General features: G+C 41.4%; 2 protein-coding genes across 2 annotated transcripts; both read right to left on the reverse strand.

Moving 5' to 3' along the window:
• Window positions 1-901: 901 nt before the first annotated feature.
• LOC310996318 (odorant receptor 131-2-like) lies at window positions 902-1,819 on the reverse strand (the record flags this gene model as incomplete). Its single annotated transcript, XM_083985694.1, has 1 exon — window positions 902-1,819. The coding sequence occupies one exon, from the start codon at window positions 1,817-1,819 to the stop codon at window positions 902-904; it is 918 nt and encodes a 305-aa protein (XP_083841820.1).
• Window positions 1,820-4,452: 2,633 nt separating this feature from the next.
• LOC310996319 (uncharacterized protein) lies at window positions 4,453-8,272 on the reverse strand (the record flags this gene model as incomplete). Its single annotated transcript, XM_083985695.1, has 3 exons — window positions 4,453-4,690; window positions 6,223-6,514; window positions 7,369-8,272. 3 exons carry the CDS (start codon window positions 8,270-8,272, stop codon window positions 4,453-4,455), a joined length of 1,434 nt encoding a protein of 477 aa, XP_083841821.1.
• Window positions 8,273-26,992: the final 18,720 nt, after the last annotated feature.

Consider the following 26,992-nt stretch of genomic DNA (forward strand, 5'->3'; position numbering starts at 1 on the left):
CTTGTCCATGTCATGTACACAGTGTTATTAAAATATAAGAAATGCAATAGAAAGTGAGTGGAATGACTTTATTTCATCATGTGTCTTTCAAAAAGTGTTAAAAACAGTTTTCCTAATGTTAAAAGAAGCAGACTCCATTGTTCCCATTCACACACACCATATTTCATCTAAAAACTCAGTATTGCAAAAATGGTTATGGAGGAATTAATTATATAATATAATCTCAAGTAATTGTAGTGCAAAGTGCTTTACAAAAAATTTTTGTTTTGTTTTTTGGGGGTTTTAGAAGACTCCCCCAACTCCACCCAACCCACACACAGGCACACATACACAATCGGTAATAATGCTACACCATGACAAACTGAGTTCTGAGGAGAGTCATTAAATATTTAATCTAAAAATAATAATTATTGCAAATGGTCATGGAGTTATAAATTATATAGCCATTATACAACCATTTTGTGGGGGGAAAAAAAGCATTTTGTGAATAAAAAGCTAACCAAGTGTACCGTAACCTAACCCAAAAAAAAAAAGATTAAATAAATAAATAAATAATAATATATATATATATATATATATATACACACATATATATATATACACATATATATAGGCTATATATATATATATATGAATTAGAATATCCTACATGCTGCATTTTCCAACTAAAACCACATACAGTATATGCTCGACTGTGTATATAGATATTATGACGGACATAGCAAGCATCTCACTGATGACTCATTACAATATCATGCAGGGCCTGATATTGATCCACGGCACTCATACTGTGGTTCTGATTAAAAACACCTGTTGGTCCACAAGCTCATTATCTGTGAGCAGAAACTCACTGAGCCCAATTCAAACACTTGCACAAGTGTCTAACTGTGACTCAAATTTGTCAAATAATGTTTCTTTTACACAACTCGAAGGAGGCACAGCTTTTAAGTGCATGGAAAAAGACTTCATCCCTGAGGCCATAAATGAGAGGACTCAGACATCTTGGTGCAAGATAAAATAGAATGTAGTTAATATAACGCACATTAAGGAATAAAAAGAAATCAATCTTGAGCAAAGCAGCTTCTATGAATGGGCACCACATCTGGATGAGACAGAGCAGCAGCTGAAAACCATGAAGAATCACTGTTCTGAGTCCTTTCTGTGATGACCTTTTATCATCTCCTGATGCAGCTTTGGCCACTTTCATTATTTTAATATAGGAGTAAACAATGATAATGGACATTATCAGAAACTGGACTTGATAAATAGCTGACCTAAGATTATGCTGCCACAGGTGTAACATCAACACCTCCACTGAACATAACTGATGTTTTTTGTAAAAGCTAAGTGATGCTGATATAAAGAAGGTGAAGAGAATAATAATGCATGGCACAGAGCTGAGGCCATGAATGATGAGTATACAGTTTACAGTATTCCGTGCGGAGCACAGCTCTCCATGGCGCAAGGGCATGCAAATGGCCACATAGCGCTCCAGAGTCATTGCTGCCAAAGTAACTGGTGTGACTGAAGTATATACAACAATCACAACACAGATAATGAGACATATCCACACTTGAAATGCAATATTAAAAAGGTGAACGATAAGTAGGATATCAGTAATGAACAACAAGAAACTATCTGACAGTAATGTAACGGCAAATAAGATGTAACGTGTGGTTGTGTAGAAACACTCTTTTGTAAAAAAGGTTATGATGAGCAACAAGTTGATGCAGAGAAAAATCATCATCAGCACCTGCACAGTAAAAATCTGCTGCTCAATGACCTCAGCAAATATCAGTGAATTGTTCTCTGCCTCCATCGCCTAAGTAAACAGAAAAGAGTCCTAAAGGAGTTTAGCCACTGCAAAAGGCCCATCAGTGTGTCCTCATCAGAATAAGATTGGATTCTTTATACAAAATGATTATTCAATTTTCTCTGAAGTGATAGGATGTAGGATTAGATGCAGCAGATTACCTCTACAAACTGGTCAAGAGAGCAACGTTGTCTGCTGAGTTCTGTGTAGCCGACTGATAGAAGGCTGTGCATGATGACGACTTTAAATAACATTACATGAAACCCCTACTTACTCTAATGGTCTCCCTCATTGGCTCTCTAAAGTACTGCAAATTCTAAGGGTTCACTCACACTAGGGCCTGTTGGTCCATACCATGATGAAGCACGAATTCCCCCCCTCCCTGTCCCCGTCCTACTGAAAAAAAACAGCTTAGACCAGCTGGTCAAGCTGGTTTGATGGTTTTAGCTAGGTTTTGGTCACCTGGTCTTAGCTGGTCAGCTGGTTTTAGCCAAGCTGGTCAGGGCTGGTCTTAGTTGGTCAGGGTGGTCTGGCTGATCTTAGCTGGTCAAGCTGGTCTTAGCTGGTCAGGGTGGTCTTGGCTGGTCTTAAATAATAGATACTGTAAACATAATTTCAGTCTTTCTCATTAAAAAACAGGTACAACTTAATGACATAGCACACACTTTTATAAAAAGAAATACAACGAAATTGCCAGTGGCCTCGGTGTCAACAAATGTAAACAATATACACAAAATAACATACACAACCAGTCTGGCCGGCAGGGAAAATAACTAAAATATATAAATAGGCAGTGGCGGCTGGTCAATAGAGGGCGCTCGGGCGCCGCCCCCCCTGATGAAAAGCAAATTTTAATGATTATTATTTTTTCCAAAATAATAATTTAAAATTAATATTTTTTTCTTATTGTACCTGTGAATGTGATAGGAATTCTTAAAATCGAGCTGCATATAAAATAAAACCATTATTTAGAGGCTAATTTGCCTACAGGTTCATTTCTGGGGCATGGATGTATTGGTCTGGGGCGCTGGAGAAGTCGCCCGAGCAGTGTACCAGCTCAGCCAATCAGTGACTGTTGCTAAGTAAAAAATATACGGAGCAACAGATAATTTAGCCAATCAGCGTCGTCGGATTTTATGCCTTTGGGGCGCAGAAAATATCGCCCCAAACCAAACATTTTGGTCTCCCGTGGCAACCAGAAATCGAGGGGGAAATTAACCGAGGAGCTGTCCTCGGTAGCAGGATGGCTACGGAGTTTTCATCAGTTTCAAATTCTGTTTCCCGTATAATTTACTTAAAAAAAACCCCCAAAAAACCAGTGAAGACAGATACCACACGGACTGTTACTGGAGTTAAGAGACCTTTTTATCTGAACGGATTACAAAACATGAACAATCAAGGGACACATGAAAGGTGCTGTCAGCTAATGTTAGCGTTAGCCAAGCTAGGCAGGACTAACTGCAGAGCTTCACAGCTGGATGAAAAACACAGTTTCACGGTGAGGAAATACAATGAACAGGTGGATAAAACTCTGTGGGCCGGTGGCGGGAGGCTGCTATGATGCGACAGGAGGCCGCGTAGTGTGTGAGAGGAGCACCGGAGCACCGTTAACCGGCACGTCAGAGACTGCTCTGTCTTGATGCTCGGAGCGAACTTTTGGACTACATGCTGTTGGTTCGTCCGCGGTGCGTTCACAGCTCGTCCGAGAGCGTTTTTATTAGTTCATCCAGCTTCTGGGACACTGGACTGGACACTGTTATTCCTGAGTAACACCAGGGGAAACTACTCACCCAGGCTGTGACAGGACGTCTGTGAGGAGGAGCATCAGGCTGCAGCGCACTGTTCAATATGTTCACAGGTGTGACCAGTACGTTCATAGTTAGACTCGTCATCAAACCTGATAATGCAGCAGTTAAGTTAACATCTCACATCAGCAAGGTCAGACCAAACTTAATCACGTTATGCTCCTCCTATAGTGTTCCTGTCACACTTTGTCTACATTAATCACTGTTGTAGGTTACATCATACACATGCCTTTTAATAACCATATTTTTGTATTAAGAGTATTTGCTAATATATTTCACGTCCACTGTGTGCCACCAGTGAAAGACTACTGTTTGTTCATTGTCATTATCTGCCAAACTGCTGATTTATGAAGGCAAATACATAATTAATGTTTATCCCTAAAAATGGGTTTGGGGTTCTTTTATCAAGATGGCCACCAAAAACTTGGGGAGCGATACATCAGTCCGACTGCCCAAAAGTCCGACAGCTCATTTCTCCGACTACCCATTCTACAGTGTTAAGGTTAGGTTTAGGGTAAGGTAAAGGGTTAGGGCTACTTAAGTCGGAGAAGTGGGAGGTCGGACTAATGGATGCAAAAATAAAGAAATGTATGGTCAGAGAAATGGGTAGTCGGACAGACGCCATGCGCCCCAAAAACTTCAGGGACGAACAGCCCCACCTAGAATATTTTTCACCAGCCGCCACTGTAAATAGGCTAAAAATAACAGTGCAATGGCAAAAGTGCATTAGTGATTCCAGTTCAGGGAGTGTATGGCCTTTGGAAAGAAGCTATTCAACAGTCTATTTGTGCGTGTTTTGATTTGCCTGTACCGGCTCCCCGGGCAGGGGGGCGATCAGGTGGTGACCAGGGTGAGAAGAGTCCTTGGTGATGGTTTCTGCTCTGCGGAGGTAGCGGGTGTGAGCAATGTCCTCAAGTGTGGGGAGGGGGGAAGCTGGTGATTTTTTCCCGCTGCTTTAGTGATCCTCTGCAGAGCTTTCTTGTCGGCTGCAGAGCATGCCCCATACCACACTGTGATGCCGTACGTCAGGATGCTCTCGATGGCCGAGCGGTAGAACGCCACCAGCAGCCTCCTGCACAGGTTGTTCATTTTAACTGTTTCGCGACCACACTAATTGCTCATCACATCCCGCTCTGGAACGCATGTTTTTGGCTATTTGTTACATTTTTTCTCACGTTGAAGCGAACTCTGTACATCACAGAAACAAACAGTTTTCACGTGGTTGAAGAGTGACTTTCCAACGTGCTCCTCGAAAAAAAAACCTCCTCGAGTTTTTCCGCCGTTTCGTTCGTGAGTAGGAAGGAGAAGAAGAGAGCTTGATTTCTCCAAAAAACCTAGCCCCCGCTCTAGTTTCAGAGAAAAATGCACTTTTGTGTCAAGTGGCAATCCGCTCATTTTACCGGTACTCTGCAGTGTGGCATGTCTCCCAAATCATTTCTACGGCTAAATATGTATTTTTGTAGGCAAATCTGGGGGGTGCGGTGGTGTGGGTCTCTGGCCGCAACTGAGACAGCTCCGTGACGTGGCTTTGGGACGGGGGCAGCGCCCGGCTCACAGCGCCCGCTGCACGTTGAAAACAGCAGTGACAACGTGCTTTCATGTCCGAATCTACAAAGCAGAAATGTTTGTAACAGCACCGGAAAAAGTCGCTATATGTGTCGCGAGTCGCTTTTGACAAAAAAAAGTCGCCAAGAGGGTTTGGAAAGTCGCCAGATTTAGCGAGAAAGTCACCAAGTTGGCAACACTGTAATAAGCCGACCGCCGTACAGCACGCTACACTTTGTCCCCAGAGCAGCATTCAAGGAGACCGATTACTGTGCGTTCACACCAAAAGCTTCCAAAGCGTCAAAAACGCTCGAGGGTGGGCGTCAGACAAGACAGCTCCCAAAGCGGCAAATATTTTCAGCCGCTCGTCACGTGACTGACATCAAAGTTCGATCGCGCTGGTCATTGGGGAGCCGAATTACAAAAAAAAAGAAAAAAAAGGCAGCCGACGGACATCTCTATTCTGACAGGTTGCCGCCGAACCGTGTCATAGCTAATTACCCTAAAGTTAAACCTGGCTCAACTTCTCGTCTGGTGACGCTTTGGACGCTTTGGAAGCGCGGCGACGCCTGTTGACGCTTTGGACGCTCAGTGTCGCCGGGCTCTCATTGAAAATGAATTGACTTCCGGCGTTTTTGACGCTTTGGAAGCTTGTTACTCGGACAAAACCAAGATCACAGTTTATAAAAACCATTATGTTTTGATTGTAGTTTAAAACAGTTTTATATATCAGAGGACTACCATATTCACACACGGGGTACCTGAGAGTGTCTTTTATCATAATCTGTAAAAAAAAAAAAAAAAAAAAATGGTTTTGTCAATGGTCACGAAAGAGTTAAGTACTCAGAAAATACGCTGCTGGGCCTTCCTTACAATGTCCATGGTGTTTGTGGACCAGGAGAGGTTATGGGATATTTGGATGCCCAGGAATTTGAAACTGTGGACAATTTCCACACAGTCTCCGTTTATGATGATGGGTGTGTGATCTGTTCTGCACTTGAGTCCAGTATCAGTTCTTTTCTTTTCTTTGTGTTAAGTGTCAGATTGTTTGTGGAACACCATAAGGTCAATTTGTGTATCTCATCCCGGTAGTCGGACTTGTCCCCCTCCCTTATGAGGCCGACCACATTGGTGTCATCCGCAAATTTAATTATGGAGTTGGAGGTGTGGATGGGTGTACAGTCATATGTGTATAGTGAATAGAGCAAAGGGCTCAGCACACAGCCCTGGGGGGAGCCAGTGCTGAGGGTTATTGTAGAGGAGATGTAGGGGCCCAACCTGGGGCGGGCAGAAAGAAAGTCTCTGATCCAGGTGCAGAGCTGGCTGGGGATGCCCAGGAGGAGCAGCTTGTCTATGAGAATGTCCGGGATGATTGTGTTTTTAGGCCCAATGTGTTAATAAAGTAGGTTCAAGTGAAAGATTAATTCTCAGAATTAATAGATAAAATTGTGGTGAAAAAAAAAAAAGATACCAAGCATGTGCATGTTTAAAAAAAAAGTTTTGTGTGGTATATAAAGGTGAAATCAAAAGTATTAAAAAATGGCCAAAATAGGCCCAGACTCCTAAGGGTTAAAAGATGCTTATTTAGACTAAAAGTAGAAAAACATTTGAACATTTCATATTTCATAAACTGTCTTCTGACAACTGACCAATAAAATCTATTTCTGTGGGAATTCTCTCCATGATGTTGTCTTTCAACTAGCAATCTGAGCCTGCGAGTAGCAAGAACAAGCATTTCACCGAGTGCCCTGTTGTTTACATCACCTGTTGATGGACATACCTTTCTCAACACTTCACCCTTACTAATGGTTTTTGTTCCTAAATCGTTTACATCTAAAAGCAAAACAAGGGCTAGGATCCAAGATGGCATAATAAGTCTTTTACTATTTACAAAGTGACTATCAAACATACAGTTATTTCCACTACGTTCACATGAAATTTGAGTGCTTTATAATTGAATTGTAAGTGCAATGGGCTTTATGCACAGCTCCACTAGTTCCATTATTGGACCAACTAATTAATCCAGGTGTGCCTGACCATTGTTGTGAGGTCAGACACACCTGGATTAATCAGTTTGTCCAATAATGTAACACATGTAATAAAGGAGCTGGCTTATTTCAGGAACTAGTGGAGCTGTGCATAAAGCCCATTAAACATGACTTACTGTCAGAATATTATGTCAAATAATATTTCTTTTAAACACACTAATAGAGGCATAGCTTTTCATTGCTTGACAAAAAGTCTCATCTCTGAGGCCATAAATAAGAGGACTCAGACATCTTGGTGCAAGAATAAATGTTACGTAATTAAAGAACCTAACTTGTACAAACAACATGAAATTAATTTGAAGTACCCAATTTTCTATGAATGGGCACCACAGCTGAATGAGACAGAGCAGCAGCTGGAAACCATGAAGAACCACTGTCTTGAGTCCTTTCTTTGATGACTTTTTATTTTCTCCTGATGCAGCTCTGGCCACTTTCATTATTTTAATATAGGAGACAACAATAATGACACACATTACCAGGAAGTAGAACTGTTGTACAGCTGATCGAACATGATCCTGCCATACATAGAAGCTTAACATTTCTAATGAACATATCTGATATTGTTCATAGAAATGTTGAGTTGCTGATGCAAAGAACATGGAAAGAATAACAATACTGGGCACAGAGCTGATGCCATGAACAACAAGAATACAGTACACAGTGCTACGTGTGGAGCACAGCTCTCCATGGCGCAGGGGCATGCAAATGGCCACATAGCGCTCCAGAGTCATTGCTGTCAGAGTAACTGGTGTGAGTATAGTGCACAAAAGCATAAAAACATGGATGATGATGATACACAACCACACTTGCATGGTAAATCGAAAATAGCTCAAGATTAGTAGAATATCAGAGAAGAATAACAATAAACTATCTGACAGTAATATAACAGCAAATAGGATGTAACGTGTGGTTGTGTAGAAGCACTCTTTTTTAAAGAAGGTCAGGATGAGCAACAAGTTGATACAGAGAAAAATCACCACCAGGATCTGAACAATCACAACCTGGTCATTGATCTGACGTCGCAGAGAAGCACCACCAACTAATGAGCTGTTATCTGCCATGTATTTTCTGAGTGAACCCAAAAGACAAAAGTCAAGTGAAGTGTCATTCTCTATTGTACCTGACCTATACCTGTCAACACAAAGTTATGTATTTTTTTTACAAAGGGATACAGGTCCACTCAGTGGCGGCTGGTGGTCAAATTAGTTGGGTGGGCTAATAAATAAATGATACCCATTAAATGGTTAAAACAGCAGTAGCTAAAAGTTAGGGTTATCCCATCTCACAAAAGTAGGCCTATAACAACTAACTAGGCCTACATACTGCATTAAGTAGAAGGGTCTAGTCCAAAAAAACAAAAACTTCACCTGGTTATCTCTCTCTCTCTCACCCACACACACACACACACACACACACAGTCTCTCTCTCTCTTTCTCACGCACGCGCGCACACACACACACACACACACACACACGTACGCACGCACACACACCTGACGATATTGCTCAATTTTTAAAAAAAGAAGACGATATATGCAGCTCATATCGACGGCCTTTCTGGTCTGTTATCGCCCAAATTAGCCCAAACAGTCGGTCAATGGCGAGGGCGGGACATGGCACCTCATCATCATCATCATCATCGTCAATCATCCACAGTCAAAAAATGAATGAGAGCAGACTCTGTGAGCTCGGGCTGATTAAAACTAGCCCATTTAGAGATATCCTGTGTTTTTCTTGAAACTATTCAATATTGTTGCCAGTTCCGATTTTACTAAGACTTTGAACAATCTTTTGTATGTTATTTAGAGAATATTTTTTCCTCATCTTTTGTTGTGTAATGCAGGGAGGGCTTAGCCCCACTAGCCCATTGATACCAGCCGTCACTGGGTCCACTACAAAGCTTCTCTGAATACAGTAGTTATGCAGCAGTTCACCAAGTCCTCCATGTTATTCCAAAGGTGACTCTCTTCACAGAGATGTGTCTGATGACTTTAAAGATCAGGACATCTAAGAAAAAAAAAACAAGTGAAACTCACTGCTCACGACACTGTCGTCATCATCACTCGCTGCTAGTTCCCTCATTAGCTAGATGCTACAGAAACCGACCGGAGTGACCTGTTGGATTAAAAAAATAAATGTCCAAAAAAATGGGCTAGTTGAGATCAAGGATAATTTATTTTCTAACATTCAGAGTAACAAAAATCAGCTTCAGCTCTGGATCAGACTGAACTGCTGGTCTCTGTACCCTTTATTTTATTCTTTAAAGAAAGCACTACATTTTCTTGCAAATTAAGGGGGTTTCCTCCCATATTTCTTTTAAATCTAATATTGTGTAATCTGTTTCTCAAAAAGGCCTTCCCCAAGGTTGGTCAAAAAAAAAAAATATATATATATATATATATACATACATATATATATATATATATATATATATACATACATATATATATATATATATATATATATATATATATATATATATATATATATATATATATATATATATATATATACAGTATATTGGTTAAACATGTCAATTAGTTGGATATATTAGTCAAAACCGTTGCTTTGGTATTTCTTAACAAGGTGTTATCAGTGACATGGTGGCGCACCTGGATTTTAAGTACTTTTCCAGCAGTATACTCCCCCCTACTGACTGGCTACCTTTTCCGAACACTAAAAAAAATCAGAAGGGCAACAGGAACGTGAGGGACTAGGGGTTTACGAATACCTATTTCGAACAAATACTTAAAAAAATATTTGTATTCGGGAACAAGAAAAATATCATATCAAAAACCTGCGTTTCCTCATGAGACCCCCCGCCCCCGCAGCTGTCCATGGTGCTCAACCAGGTGACGTTGTTTACACTCTGCGTTGTGGCTTGTCTGCGAAACGTGCGCTGCTCAGGGACTGGGCAGATCTGTCCCACTTGCTTTCTCCCCCACTCCGTTGTGGGAGATCTCCACAGAGTAAAAGAAATACACTTTTTTTCTCTCCCCGCTCCACTCGAGCGCGGCTGAACCCGGCTTGAGCTCACTTCACGGGCGTGAGCCTGCTGCAGCTGGCGACCCTGCTGACAGCAGACTGGGGTAGAAAAAAAAATTATTTGCTCGGTGCTTTGGTTTGGTTTTAGGCAATGAAGAAAGGAGTGTGTTAAGTTTAGTAAAAAGACCAGGTAGAGGCTAGGCCAGAAGCATAATGAGCGTTAGCTATGCTATGTCATATTATTTACAGGGGTTGATAAAGTTTAGTTCTTGGAATTATGTGCATTAGTATGCAAGTATTTCGCAAGAATTGGATGGTTTTTGTTTACACAACTGTTTACAGTCAAACGTTTTCATGCACTGTAGGCGCAATTTCTTTTTGATAAATCAAATATCCGAGAAACAAGTTTTGTGGAGGACAGTCTGAAGATGCTCTCTAGCAAGTTTGGTGACAATTGAGCAAAAATTGAGGGAGGAGATAAGTTTTACAGTGTTTGAAAACTGGTCGTGCGTAATTACGTAACAGAGCGCAGACAGGGACTAGTCTGCCTGTCTAGCCTCTACCTGGTCTTTTTACTAAACTTAACCAACCCCTTTCTTCATTGCCTAAGCCCAACCAGTGCAAAATCTTTTTGGGGAAAAAATGGCTATTAACTCATTGAGTGCCAACCACGTAATTTCTCGTTTTTCGTTCCCATGCGTTGAGTGCCGAAAACGTAATTTTACGTTTTTTGCTTTTTTTTTAAATTATGAAAATAGACACTTTAATACACATTATATGTAAATTTGGGGACTCTACGACGAGGAGAACTGAAATAGATGACGATCAAAGTCACATGACAGCTCATGATCTGGAAGTTTTTATCATAACTCGGCTTCTGCAAACGAGTTCTGCATGCAGATGCAGCAGCTGCTGCAGCGCAGCTGCTCTGCTCTCACCCGCGCTGCTGCTCCAGCTGCTCGAGCTGCTCGGAGCTGAACCAGGAAGCTCTCAGCCGACAGTCCGCCCGGTCTTCATCTGGAGCAACACCGTGTCCTCCCCAAAGTCCTCCCGCGGTAAAATCTGATGGTCTCTGGGCCAAAGCAGACCGGCATCACCGACCCGAACCACAGAAGGACCGCGACCACCGGCGGGACCGGTCTTCCCGAGCCGCGGTGGCCGACTGACCCTCACGCTCCGCGGCGAGAAGCTGTGACACGGCACGGTGCGTTGTCGTGATAAAAAAGCTCGTCCTTTGGGCCGTGAACTTGTCCGACATTTACTTTAAAGACTCCAATTAAACGCTGACCAAAGATGGATCCGACATAGAGTTGTCTTTTATTTACTCTTGAACAGAAGTAAAGTAAAAGCATACACCCCGAGTCACTTACAAAATACAAAGTACAGGAAAAAGAGTTTCGACAGGAACAAACAAAACAAAGTGACTGACTTCATATCATCAAGGTGTGGTTTATATACTGGTGGGCAGGTGTTGATCTCAGCATTTCTCACTCCCACCTGTTGAGATCTGACCTGTTGACGGTGCACTTTATTCTGTGGCCTTGATTTCACCCTGATACTTTTCTCCGGATGTGTCCCACTTTACTAGCCTTATTTGGACTGTTACCATAGACTTCCATACACTACGCGCACCTTCTCGATCCTTGCCTGGTGGCCATTCTATGTAAGTGCGCCGGAAGCCAAAACTACTAGCTCAGCAGAAAGTATTATACGGGTCATTCATAGTTCACATCCATCCCCGCTCACCACTAACACCTTGCACTCCGCCTCCATCCCCGTTCACCACTAAGCCTTGCGCTCCTTCAGAGAAGTGCACATAGGTGGTGCTAAGGAGCATGTTGTAATTTTGGAGATCAAAATGGCTGCCAATAGTGATAATACAATGTTGAAATGAAGCAATATCAGAACACAAAATAACTATACTTTAACTGTTCAAACCCACACAAAATGACATTAAATGTAATGCAGTCATTATTGAAATAATAACACAGTTCATATGTGATCTTTAAAGGTGGCATAACACTCTGTTCACTGGTCTTGTTGTTATCAAACTTTTATGTCATTTCCCATAGAAAAATGCCACCACATTCCCTCCTTTGTGACTTGATAAGTCACACTTAAATAAATAGTTAACCCGAGTTGATTCAGACATGTCAGTCTAAGTGTAGACATGGATTCTTCCCTAAGTTAACATAATGCAAACATACAAGTCTCCTCAAAACATGATGCATGATGTCAATTACATGTTTCTCCTCACGGTTCTCAAAATTTAGTTACAAGATTATAATCCTTTAATAAAAGCAAGCAAAATAGTACTTGAAATCTGTATAGAAACGTACAGAAAAAATAAAAGCATGAGGAACATTACAAAACACTTCTCTAAATATGCCTTGCATTCGATCTTGAGAATATCAACCTTCACTGAAGAACTCTATTGCTTCTTTGGAGCCCGTCGGGCCTCCTTTCTGGTGATGTTAATTTGCTTCTTGATTCTCACTCTCCCCACGGTTTGCCTTCTCATGAACAGTCATCTCCTGATTTGTAAATTCAGAGACTTCCTCATGAATTGGTAGAGGTGATGGGCGTGGCCCTTCAGATCCCTCACTGCTGTTGTTATCAAACAGTGTGGATGATGCCTCTCCGTAGGCTGCTTCATCCAGTATCCTTTTTGTGCCTATTATGGTCCAGCGTTCCCCTGGCATAGTTGGTTCTCCTCGGCATGGGAGATTGAAGGTCTCGCTTGGTCCCAGCACGTTGAAGACTCCGGTTGGTCATATGCAGGTGGACCCTCATTGTACATGCATCCGTCTGATGGTAGTTGGTTTGGCCACTCTGATGCATTTGATGGACTGCATCGCACTGGATACTTTATCAGCCACGTCAATCTATATGGATGACACAAAAAGATTGCTTAAGACATCACTCCACCTTCTAGGATTATTTGCATAATCCTCCTTCTTGTACGACATACTTTTTCCTTCTTGTGTGACATACTTTTTTCCTTCTTATTGAGTCCGACCTTTCTTGATATTTGTCAATATCTTTTATATGCTTCTGTTTCATGTTTAGGCACAGCTTTGTGAGTGCTAAATATTGGTGCTTCTTTATAGCGTATTGATATTATTTCTACTCTACTTCTAGTGAATAAAGGTAACGTTTTTCTTTAGGTCGACAAGATCATATCTATATGTCATAACAAGCCAATTATAATGTACAGTAAAGTCTTCATTTATTTTATGAATGTTAGTACTCAAATTTCTCACATTTCATATCTTTCAGATACATTTCATACGGCTGTCACATGAAAGGATAGCCTTCAAAATGTACTGATCTACGACTATACTGTATGAGGATTTTTATTTGTTTGTTTACTAGAATCGGTCCTATAGGGGCAATTGATTGAAGATGGGCTACAAATTGTATTATGTTTCTTTTCTGATTTTGTTTTATTTCTTCATCTGGTTCGTTTCATATTTATACATTTTGCAGATTCACTTCCATTTCTTCATAATCTTGATTAACAATTCTTATTAGAAATTTTCTCGTAATTGCCTTAGTTTTCTTATTTACCGTAATTTTGACTATTGGAAGTGCACAACACAATACGATGGCAGTTATCAGCATCAAGATTCCAATTATCATTCCTGATGTCTGCAAGATCTTTTTCAGGACAATTTGTCTAACAAATTTTCTTCTATAGTGACAGGTTTTGTGTTCCAATTAGAATTTGCAACATGTTTGTCTCTAAGTCTTTTCATTATTTTCAATATTCGGGTCAAATTACCATTCTCGCCTGTACGTAACGATATAACAGTACGGCAGTCTGTTCTTTTGACTATTTGTTTCATTTTGTTTTGGTTTAGCATTGCTCCTAGTGAGTTTTTTCTGTGCCAATCTCTGGGAACATAGTTTTTCTGTAGTTTTTTCGGGCTGTTTGATGTCCTGCAGGGAGGCGTGGCCTTCCCTTCAATTCCTTTGTGATTGGTTCTGTCCCTGTGGGGTGACGTCGTTGTCCCCTTCTGGTCTGGGCAAGTCACTTGACGCTCCAGGTGGTTCTTCTGTTTTACAGCAATTATTAAGGTGGTACCAGAGGGTCTTACCTTTTACTTTCAAAGCAGTAGATGTAACTATGGTAACTTTGCAAGTTTCTTCTTTCTTGGCTGATTCCATTTGTGTTTGAAAACTTTCAAATACACCCAGTCTCCTGGTTCAGTGTTTCGAAGCAGTTCTGGAATGACAGCTTCTTTGTTTTCCACTGCGCCTTTGACCTGTTGAGATAACTTTATAGATTCGAGTTAGTTGTTGTAAGTAACATGTCAATTCTTTTTCACATTGTTCAAATGGGGCGGAAGAAGGGGACCAGCATCGGTCTCCCTATGAGCATCTCATGCGGTGTCAAATGTGTTCGTTTGCATTCACATAGACATTAGTGCAAGAGACAAAGCATCCATCCAAGTTAGTTTATACTGACTGTTTGCTATGATTTTTGCTAATTTTGCTATTTATCCTCTCCCTCCTTGCGCAATGGTCAATCACCATGCGCATCTTGAAATAGCAATTTTCAACAGTGCACTTGGTAACACAAAATGTCCATGAACACTTCTCCACAAACCTTTATCTGGACCGTTATGAGTAATATTAATTGCTTCCACGATTAATTCAAATAGACAGTTCATATGGTTCAGCCTTATCCTGTCTGTGAGTCAGTATATAGTATGTTGACACGCTTAGTCTGGACTAATACACATGCAGCTGTCAGAGCTTTAATTTCTGCCAGCTGTGCTGAACAAGGCTGATAATAATAATAATAATAATAATAACAATAATAATAACAACAATAACAACAACAATAACAACAACAATAATAACAACAATACATTTTATTTGTAATGCACATGCTGTGGTACTTTAACTGAGTATAAAATTTAAGTTCATAGCCTGCATAATTTCCCATTGCATCTCTAAGACAGAATCCATCCACAAACAGAGCGAGGTCAGCAACAATTAGTTCGTTATATGGGTCATCACGTAGTTTCAAAAATGTGTTACAACATTGGATTGAAAATTCAGGTGCAAACAAGATAACGTCATATCCTGTCTTTCTAGTCTGTGTTAAAACAAATCTTGGACTTGTGAGCAGAGCATGTAATTGGTGTGATGTATACAGTGTGACTGGATGATCCAGATTTCTTTACAACATATGAAAATGGTTTTAGAATAGTCTGGATTTCCCAAATGCTGGAACAGTCTGTAGATCCCTTTTTCAAGGCCTCAAATGCCGCCTCAGCGTCTTCAGTCCATTGTGATTGAGCAGAGCGATCTTTTTGCCCTGCAGCACAAATGAGTGCTTGCAATGGAGCTGCTTTAAGAGCATATTCAAAGATCCCAGGTCTGCCATACCCGTTGTGCCCAGGACTGACAACATTTGCCCCACCGTTTGCGGTTTGGGCGATTTAACTAATTGGGAAGGAGCAATAAGTCTTTTATTTCCACACAATCTTCTGCTAAGATACTCAACCTCCTCTTTGCAAAATTGTAGTTTCTCTTTGCTGACCTTATGACCTCCCTTTGCAAGGGCAGTCAGTATTGCTATGGAATATTGTATCAAAGTGCTATCAAGATCCAGATGATTTAGATAATTAAACAGCACCCTATTAAAATTGTAGGACTATCCACAAATCCTTGGGGTAGTCGTGTGTAGGTGTATTGTTGTCCTTCATATGTGAAGGCAAAGAGAAACTGTGAGTCAGGACGTACTGGAACACTGAAAAACGCAGAACATAAGTCTATGACAGTGTACCACTTAGAACCAGCAGGTATGTTAGAGAGCAATGTATGTGGGTCAGGAACAAGTGTCTTGGCGTTCACAATGGCATTGATTGTTCTTAAGTCATGTACCAATCGATAATCATTTAGAATGTGGCTTCTTAATGGGGAAGATTGGAGTATTACAGGGACTCTTAGTTATATTATTAATACTCCAGTTTTCATCAGACCTGTAATTGTGGGTCAGATGCCTTCCACTGCCTGGTGCTTAAGAGGATATTGTCCTTTGTATGGCGATACAACATCTTTCCTGAGTGTTTCATGTGTTGGTTCTGCTGACTTCACTAGACCTACATCAGTTTTTATGTTTTGACTACAATGTTTGTGGAACCTGTGCTAATATGTCTTTGTGCTCTGTTGTGAGTATCATTTGTTTAGTTGTGTTGTTATGTATCAATACTCTTTGCGTAAAACTCACATCACAAGCATCTATAGTTATTTTTAGATATTGTTTATTAGGTGTAACATGCATATTTCCTTCCCCAGTCGGCTCCCATTCAGTTAACTGTGATGTGACCTTCACCAACTCTCCCACCTGATAAGATTCATGTTTTTCTCCCACTAATAGAAATATGTGAGGTGATGCGTTTGTAACCTGAAACCACTGCAAAAGGTTTGCTGGAAGTTTCACGGCTGCTGCTCCCTCCTTTCCCACATAAATAACATGGCTAATGAGACAAAATGTTCTGTTATTAATAAGTGCTTTCCAGCAGGCCTCATTGTCCACATTATTTTGTTCTTGATCATATAACAATGTACAATGAAGTGGTAACTGAGCTTCGTTTTTTATTCCTAAATTAACTTTTCCATATTTCCCTTTTTTTTTTTTTCCTAGATTTGAATCAGAGTCTAATTGCAGCCAATACACAGCAGATGCCGGTTTGTGCAGGGTTTGCAAAGGATTATGTGTTTGTTGAAGTTGCGCGATAATTTTACATGCCATAGTGTCATTTGGAAAGTCCATTCTCAACCCATCAGGGGTTTTTAGACGACATAATATGTCTCTTTCTAATTGTTTTTTTTTTATACAATAATGGTGCAAATACTGTTTATCCTTCTATTGTCATTGGAACCGGCTGAGTTAATGGTATTATTTGATTTTTCCCAGAGAAACCTATAGTTTTAACCAATGAATCCGAGAGAGGAAAGCCTTCGCCGGTTTTCCCTATGCACGAAAATCCCACTCCCGTGTCTATCATAAAGGTGTGATCTTCACCAAATATTTTTACTGTTATGATTGGTTCGTCTTGAGATCGTTTTGAAATAATTGGTGTCATTCAGTTCCTCTCTGGTTTCTCTGGGCCGCCCTATTGTTGAGCATCAGCAGGCCATGGATCTGTTGGGCAGTCTCTTCTGATGTGTTCAGTTGAACCACAGCCCCAGCACCTGAAGGTGATTGTTCTTTCATTTTGGCGGGGTTGGTATCGCTGTGTTGGAGCCATTTGTCTTCTTCCACGAAAAGATGGCCCTGCTCTCCGAGCAGGCTGTCTTCTGAAACTATTGTCTTCAGGACAACTCTGTGCTGTGGCTTCCAGTATCTTTGGGCTGTTGGTTCCGTATAATTCTTTACTGTTGGTGTCAGGGTAGTCTTGAGGTGCAGCTGCTTGCAGTTGTTCACAATCCATATCCAAGCATTCTTGTTCAGTGTCAATACAAGTCTGTAGCTCGGCTGTCCAAGGTCGCAGACTGCCGTATCTTTGAGCGTTGAGAGTCTCTTGTAACTCATCCATTTGAAGGCTTCTCAAACGTTGAATTTCATTTAATTTAGTTTGTTGAGTTTCTCTCATGATGTTATCTTCTTCTTTTATTCTTTTTAATTGTTCATCAGTTGATCTTATTATTCCATTTAATTGATCAATGTTGTCAACAGCAGCTTCATATGTTTGTAATCTTTGAAGATAATTTCTTTGTTGTGTCACAGGTGACCATTTGACTTCTCTTGCTGCTTGTTTTTGCTCTTGTGGTGTCTTTGCTTGGTGATACATTTTAATGTCTTTTTGAATTTCATCTTCTGAACTTGTATTGAATGCTTGTTGCTTAGGCTTGTCACCTTTTTTCTTCCATACAGCTGCTTGTGTGGAGAGGCGGTGTTGTTGCATGATGCTTTCGTCATCTGACTCAGTGGCATCCGCCTTTCCTTCGTCAGAGAGTAGCTCCACCCATGACGCTGTAAATTTTCCATTACGTCCACCCCTCACATCTTCCCTTGCTCTTGTTACCGGAAGTTGTCCAGTGGGAGTTTCTTTTGGACTGGTCAGGTAGGGTGGGGGCTCTGAGCACAGAGGAGGAGTCGATGGAGCAGAAAGTTCTCCTCTGCATTTCTCATTTTTCCTAGGGCCGGTCTCTCTCACAACAGAAGGCAACTGAGTAACATTTAAGATATGTTGTCTGCTCGCTTGGCAAAACCATCGCAAAACCTCTCTTTCTTTCTCCCACTCGCTTTCCCTCTTTTTAATATCGACTTCTACCTCATTGCAACAGGCAGCGTTAAAGGTCCCTTCTTTCGGCCACGGTAATGTCCCATTAACACGTTCGTGCCATTTTTTCATACAGAGACGTATCTGACCTGCATGATCTGGCTGTTGATTTATAACCAACTGTAGCGGCGTTAACACCTTATCTTCCTTTGCCACTTCATCACCCATGATAACCTGTGATTTAGTTTTTAAATTAAAATCAAGATGCCGTGTGTCTATGTGTTTTTAGGTTATTTTTATTAACACAACAATCTTTCCAGCTGTAATGCCGTATTTTATTCTTTTATCGTAAGTAAATTCAAAATTTAGTTCGTCTGCTGATTTATCATTAATAGATATTAGATTTTTATTAAGGATTCCAAACTGCCCCGTTTCCCTCCTAACAAGCTTGGGAACAATGGATACAGGCATTCAACCTTGGATTTATAGCTCCACTCCCTTTTTTTTATGCCACTATCTGTTAACTCCTCCGGAATACCCAAGCGAGGACATACGCCTTAGATTTAGGATTTCTGCAGTTGGTCCAACAAGTAAGAAAAATTCTTACAAGTCCAGATAATAATGTAAGTTTTTAAATGCTGTTAGTTGCCACAGCCTCTGATTTATTGCTCACTGCTCAGTCTGTCCGTGTATGATCCCGTCTTTATCTTTATAGGTCTCTAAAACAAAAATTAGTTCTAATCCCTCGAGTTTCTATATCATCGTCTATTTAACGTTTCATTACTGGATTTTGTTTATTAATCATGGAATTTTGGACTATTTATTATTAATTTTTTTAAATCAAACCATTAAATACATTACACTTTTTATCTTAATAATCCATATGAATGCCACTAATCAAAATTCAACAAATGCAAATAATTAATTAATTAACTTTTAAATTCCGTTATTCTATGTTTAATCTGTTGTTCTTTTTGTCATTAAAAACTTTTTATAAGCCTGCCACTTGTTTCTCAATAATGACCTTGAAGTGGCTGTTTCAGGCAGACAGCCGTTTTAACCTTATAACGACCTTCAAATGGCTGTTTCCAGCAGCCAGCCATGCTCGCTCAGCAACCAGTATCGTATTTTTTTTCCCACAAAGCTTAAAACATCATTTAACCACCGCCAACAATAACTGCGCTGATAAATTCTCAAAAAGCAGTAACAAGTTCTCAGGGATACTTTCTGCTTTTTCAACAAACCTTAGAAGCACTATGTCTGACCGTGGCAGTCAGACATGCCTTCTTCTCAGGTTTCACACGGCGTGCCACCGAATTCAATAACCTTTCATACCTAAACCAGTATCAAAAGTTATTATTACCACCACCGATTTATCGTTAGTTAATTACCATCAACAACGAATGTGCTGATAAATTCAGAAAAAGCAGTAACAAGTTCTCAAGGATACTTTCTGCTTTTTCAACAAACCTTAGAAGCACCATGCCTGACCCTGGCAGTCAGACATCAGTTCCTCACAGGTTTCACACGGCGTGCCACCGAATTCAATAACTTTCCATACCTAAACCAGTATCAAAAGTTATTATTACCACCAACGATTTCTCGTTAGTTAATTACCATCAACAACGAATGTGCTGATAAATTCAGAAAAAGCAGTAACAAGTTCTCAAGGATACTTTCTGCTTTTTCAACAAACCTTAGAAGCACTATGCCTGACCCTGGCAGTCAGACATCAGTTCCTCACAGGTTTCACACGGCGTGCCACCGAATTCAATAACTTTCCATACCTAAACCAGTATCAAAAGTTATTATTACCACCAACGATTTCTCGTTAGTTAATTACCATCAACAACGAATGTGCTGATAAATTCAGAAAAAGCAGTAACAAGTTCTCAAGGATACTTTCTGCTTTTTCAACAAACCTTAGAAGCACTATGCCTGACCCTGGCAGTCAGACATCAGTTCCTCACAGGTTTCACACGGCGTGCCACCGAATTCAATAACTTTCCATACCTAAACCAGTATCAAAAGTTATTATTACCACCAACGATTTCTCGTTAGTTAATTACCATCAACAACGAATGTGCTGATAAATTCAGAAAAAGCAGTAACAAGTTCTCAAGGATACTTTCTGCTTTTTCAACAAACCTTAGAAGCACTATGCCTGACCCTGGCAGTCAGACATCAGTTCTTCACAGGTTTCACACGGCGTGCCACCGAATTCAATAACTTTCCATACCTAAACCAGTATCAAAAGTTATTATTACAACCAGCGATTATCGTTATTTATCTCACTCGACTTCATGCAGCGGCTTTATGCTTTTAATCTTTTCATTCACCACACACTCCCCTTTCACTCCTCCGCAGCTCTCGGACCTCTGCCATGATCTCAGCGCCACACAGTTATTCACTCTGCCACTTCACAAAATTCACAAATCACACATATTTATGAGTCAAATCTTTTTACTCTGTCACGCTTATTCACTCTGTCACACGCTTTTTCGCTCTATCACGCTTATTCACTCTGTCACACATGTCCGGACCATTCACTCTCACTCAGCAGTGCGTGCACACACCTGCCACACCATATGCAGAGATTTTTTGCAATTACACAATGCACTGTGGACCAATTTTCTACTTTGTTTTTATATGTATGTGCAGTATGGCCACAATCATTAACTTACTCCTACTTCTAGTTTCGATAGAAATCTTCTGTACCTGACCGATTACCTACCACTAATGTGACAGATTTAATCTTAAACAGGACATACACAGACAATTACTCTTCAATAGATTGAAAACAAGAGGTTAGTAGGAAAAGAGAGGTGTTAACAAGGCACCAGGTCAGATCCACCTTAACAGCTTCATATTACTTATTTCTAGGTTCTTTTGGAGGTGAGGTGTAGAGAATTACCTGAGAGCAGGCACGCCTTTCTCATGTTTTCCAATTAAAATCTAATCAGTAGCCGGCCGGGCTTACCTTTTTGTGTGATTTAGGAGAAAGCGTGGCTCTGCTCCCAGTTGTTCTCGCCTCAGATCTCCTCCTGGCTGGCTCGCCAATTATGTCGTGATAAAAAAGCTCGTCCTTTGGGCCGTGAACTTGTCCGACATTTACTTTAAAGACTCCAATTAAACGCTGACCAAAGATGGATCCGACATAGAGTTGTCTTTTATTTACTCTTGAACAGAAGTAAAGTAAAAGCATACACCCCGAGTCACTTACAAAATACAAAGTACAGGAAAAAGAGTTTCGACAGGAACAAACAAAACAAAGTGACTGACTTCATATCATCAAGGTGTGGTTTATATACTGGTGGGCAGGTGTTGATCTCAGCATTTCTCACTCCCACCTGTTGAGATCTGACCTGTTGACGGTGCACTTTATTCTGTGGCCTTGATTTCACCCTGATACTTTTCTCCGGATGTGTCCCACTTTACTAGCCTTATTTGGACTGTTACCATAGACTTCCATACACTACGCGCACCTTCTCGATCCTTGCCTGGTGGCCATTCTATGTAAGTGCGCCGGAAGCCAAAACTACTAGCTCAGCAGAAAGTATTATACGGGTCATTCATAGTTCACATCCATCCCCGCTCACCACTAACACCTTGCACTCCGCCTCCATCCCCGTTCACCACTAAGCCTTGCGCTCCTTCAGAGAAGTGCACATAGGTGGTGCTAAGGAGCATGTTGTAATTTTGGAGATCAAAATGGCTGCCAATAGTGATAATACAATGTTGAAATGAAGCAATATCAGAACACAAAATAACTATACTTTAACTGTTCAAACCCACACAAAATGACATTAAATGTAATGCAGTCATTATTGAAATAATAACACAGTTCATATGTGATCTTTAAAGGTGGCATAACACTCTGTTCACTGGTCTTGTTGTTATCAAACTTTTATGTCATTTCCCATAGAAAAATGCCACCACAGCGTCTGTGTTATTGTTGTTTAGTGGCGCCCCCCCCCGCCCCCGCTGGTGGTTTTGTGAATAGAACAACCATTGTTGTATATATTTATCTTATACGAGCCCTTTGATCCAGAAATGCGAGTGTCAGAAGAGCGACAGACACAAACAGCGCACCTTTCATAAAAGACGCTCTATCTCCTTTTCTAGAAAAAAAGCAGGGATTTTGGTGAAACCCAGCCATGTTTAGCTTGACTTTTCTCAGGAACAGAGGCACGTAGAAACAAACGGTTTGTGGCCACTTGAAGCATTAAGGTAAACCTTTCAATTGAGCCACAGTATGTGTTGGTGGCAATAATATAGAATACACTGTGGCTCTACATAAAAAGTCAAAAATGGTCTAAATTGCCGGTACACTTGTCTAAAACTTTGGAAAGGAGCGCGGCACTCAATGAGTTAAAAGAATTGTCAGAAAGACAGGATGTTTGAAAAAAGAAATACCATCATTCCGAACATAGGAGGCAAGGGGGTCCGCCCGCTATTCAGACATCCCGCTATTCCGACATGTCTCTATTTAGACATCCCGCTATTACGACATCCCTCTATCTAGACATGCCGGTAGTCCGACACTTTTTGATACCGCTATTCCGACATGTGGTCTTTTTTTTCTTCTTCTTTTTTTTTTTTACAGCTGCGATATGCAGGCGCGTCTCTCTCGGGGGGCAACCGCCATTCCGACATGCCGCCACTCCGACATTAGGCCCTAATTGTCGGAATGGCAACACTTTACCCTTTCATAAACATCCCATCATTCCGACAATTTTCGTCTCCTAAGGTCGGAATGGCGGTATTTTTTTCTCTTTGAAACGTGTTGCCATTCCGACAAATCTTTTAAAAGCCTACCCCACCCCACCGCAACCCCCCCCCCCCCCCCCCCCCCCCCCCCCCCCCAAAAAAAAAATAGGCCTAACACTATCTATTTTGCACTAATGATATGCCGGCGCAAGATAGCAGTTTGCCCATGTTTGTCCAGTGCATCTCATTAAAGCACACAGATTGGTCAGATAATTCAAATGGCAGACGATTTCAAAGCCTCAGATTTTAAGCAGAGGGACTCCACAACCTCGTAAACCAACGAAGGAGGAGATAGGCCTTGAACGGGAAGCAGACCGTGCTTTCAATCACACACTCCGAACCCACTTGTTGCACTTTAGAAAATATAATTCAGGGGGGAAAAGGCTTACAAACATGGACCAAAACGGCTCCAAAATACGCACAAAAATCCAAAAGAAACGAAAATTAACTAAAAGATTAACTAAACAGGTCGGTGTTTTACGCATGCCTCTGTGCGTCTGGCACACGCGTCTTGGAGCTCTCCCACATTGGTTTGTGAATGAAAACTATATGTTCAGCTCCCCTTACATGTGAAATGTATTACTTATTATTATCTAACTATATGGACAGTGCCATGGATTTATCAGTGAAGAGTGAACTGCTGATATTTTGTAGTGCTGAAATATGACCAAGCGCGCTGTCCGCTGTCTCAGTGCTGGAGAGAGAGAGAGAGAGAGAGAGAGAGAGACTGTACGCAACGAAATGTCATTTTACATGTAAGCGGAGCTGAACAGGCAGATGCGTAAAACACATATTTTGACTACTTCATGCTGTTGCTATTTTTTTTCAAGTTACCTTTCATTTCCTTTGCATTTTTGTGCGTATTATGAAGCTGTTTGTAAGCCTTTTTACCAGGAGTAAATTCCCAAAAGTTGCAACAACTTGTAGTGATCCACTGGGTTTTGCCTGGCCAGCTGGGGTAGTTGATTTGCAGGTTATTTTCATTGTGTATTAGGCCAGGGAAATGATCAATTATCCTTGTGGTTTGCGCACGGGGACGTGCGGACCTGTAATGAATGAATGAATGTTTCTTTTTTGCTGTAAGTTGTGTGCGTAATGCGTAAAAGTGCATTAGTGGGACCGAGGGTTTAAATGGGGAAGTGACGTGGTGAGAGGGCAGGAGAATGAGAGACACGGTCGGCGTTTGGACGGCTGACGTGGCGGCAATTACAAAGCGGCATAGTGGATTATTTTTCCTTTTGGACACTGCACGGCCGGGCCCGTTTTCAGCCAAGCGGGACGAGGGAGAGGACTGGCGTGGTCACCTGGCGGGGGGGGGGCGACCGCCATTCCGAAGGACCGCCATTCCGACGGTCTGCCAGTCCGAAAATTCCCGAAGGTCCGTCATTTCGAACTTCCAGAGGGGCCGCCGTTCCGAATGTGTTTTATTTTGAAAATTGACCGGATTCTCTCGTGGTTTGACTTCCTGCCCGGCTTGACACGATGCGCCGCGGGGACAGCGCCCGACCGGCCCCTCCCCCTCCGCCTCCAAAGTTTCACCCAGGTGCGAGTCTGATGCATTACATCCATGGGGCGGGGGGGGTTCGGGTTCTGTTGATCTGTGTGTAATTGTTTTTTTATATACACACACCCTAACCACCGCTCGGAGTAACGCACATTTCCTTATAGAAATTAAAGCCTTGTCGGAATGGCGGGACGAAACTGTTGGAATGGCAGGACGTTTACATGTGGTGACATGTCTGAATAGTAGAATGTCGGAATGGCGGTATGTTGGAGTGGCAGCATGTCGGAATGGCAGCATGTAACCGTCTCTCTCTCTCTTTTCTTTTCAGCATGCCTATCACCGGTTTGATGAGGGAGTGATGTTCTTAATCTCAACAACTCAACTATCAAGTCACAAACAAAACTGACACACATGATAAACAAACAGAAAGATGCTGCAGTTTGTTTGTCAAGTTAACCTGTGACCTTCAGCACCACGGACAGCGCCGCGGAGAACCTGCATCTGTGAGCGTCTGGGCTCTGGGCTTAGGGCCTCATTTATCAAAACTGTAAGTAAGCAGTGTAAAACTGCTGCTACTAAATGTTTTGCTTAGGCCTACAGGCGAAAAGACACCCACAATATTTACACCTTTTTCAGATCTATCAAACTGTGCGTGCACAACTCTCCACAATTTCTCTTTGATAAATCAAACTGGATCCAAGAATGGTGCGCACGTGAACACACCTCCGCCCCCGGAATGCCTAGACACAACCATATATGGTCAGCACATGCATATTAATTAGCCATGTGCGCTCTGTGGAGCGGCAACAAAGTGACAACGAAGACAACGGGCGGAGGGTGGGGGAAAGAAAGCGAGATACATGGCATCGGGCAATACATCAGTCAGAAAAATGATCTTGCATTTTAATAAGCTACAATTAAAACAAAAACCTCCCAAATCTCAGCTGCCAGTGTGTTTTTAAACTTGGAGGGTTTGTTTTTTCTTCTCTTATAGGCCTATGTATTTGTGTATGAGAAACAGTGTCTCAGATGAAAAAAAAAAAAAAATCAGAAGCTGGTTGAACCGGTGCAACAGTTTCAGCTCGGCGTTAAGTACAGAAGATTACACCCAAATCACTGACTCAGTTCAGCAGCTATTCAGAGGGACCCTCATTAACCCTCATACCTGATGTGGACATTTCTGTCCACTAGGGGGCGCATTTTCTCCACTAATTTCACACTGGAAATAGTGATCCTCATCATGTTTGGTCAGGTTGTGTATTTTTTGACTATTTTTAAAAATTTCAAACATCATATTCTATGCATTTTTCCATTGTGAAGCAAAATACACCTTAATTTCTAAAAGCGGACATTTTTGTCCACATATAAAAACGACCTAAAAACGCCATACATTAATATTTTTTTCTACTTCAGTTCTGCTCAAACCTACCACATTTTCAATTATTATTATTTTTTTTAACCCTTTAGATGCCACGAACCTTTTGAGTGCAAATTTCAACACTTTAGGTGTCAGTATCTTCAATATATGCAATGTGACCAATGACCAAATCTTGCGTGATTCGCAGTAACCGCACTGACGCCGGCGCAAATCACGCGAGATTTGGACGGACCAGGAAGAGGAGCTTCGAGAAGCTTCCACTACAAACAAGCTTAAAATATAGACTTATTTAATTTTTTTCGGGACAATTACGCAATTTGGGGCTTCAGCACAAGACGGACATTACATACGAGCATCATGGAGGTATTTGGATGTTTTTTTGTGTGTGTTTTTTTACGAAGAGCTCCGGTGTCCCTTTGCAACCGTTGCATTGAAATGCACTGCTACGCCGAGACCCCCTGTAACTCAGAGAAGGGACGGAGGACTCTGATAATTCTTCCAGCCCTCAGTCAACATGAGGGTGAGTAGATAATGAGTGAAATATCATTCTAGGGTGAACTATCCCTTTAAGTCGGAGAAATGGGAGGTCGGACTAATGGACGCAAAAATAAAGAAATGTATGGTCGGAGAAATGGGTAGTTGGACGGACGTCATGCGCCCGCTCTGTTTAGATATTTAAACACAAATCGCTACAGGGCCCAACTCATCATAAAGTGACGAACAGGCAGCAGCTGCAGCGACAATCACACACCTGTAATGTGTGTGTGTGTGTGTGCCGCCCATGATCGAGTGGATTAATAGAGAGCTCAGGTGGGACACACGGATCTAAACGCTCTGACCACTGACCAGAGGGATCAAAGACGGGTGAAGGCAGCGGTGACGTGTCTCAGTCCGGGACCAGG

Source organism: Trachurus trachurus, assembly GCF_905171665.1.
Source record: "Trachurus trachurus genome assembly, chromosome: 13".
NCBI lineage: Eukaryota > Metazoa > Chordata > Actinopteri > Carangiformes > Carangidae > Trachurus > Trachurus trachurus.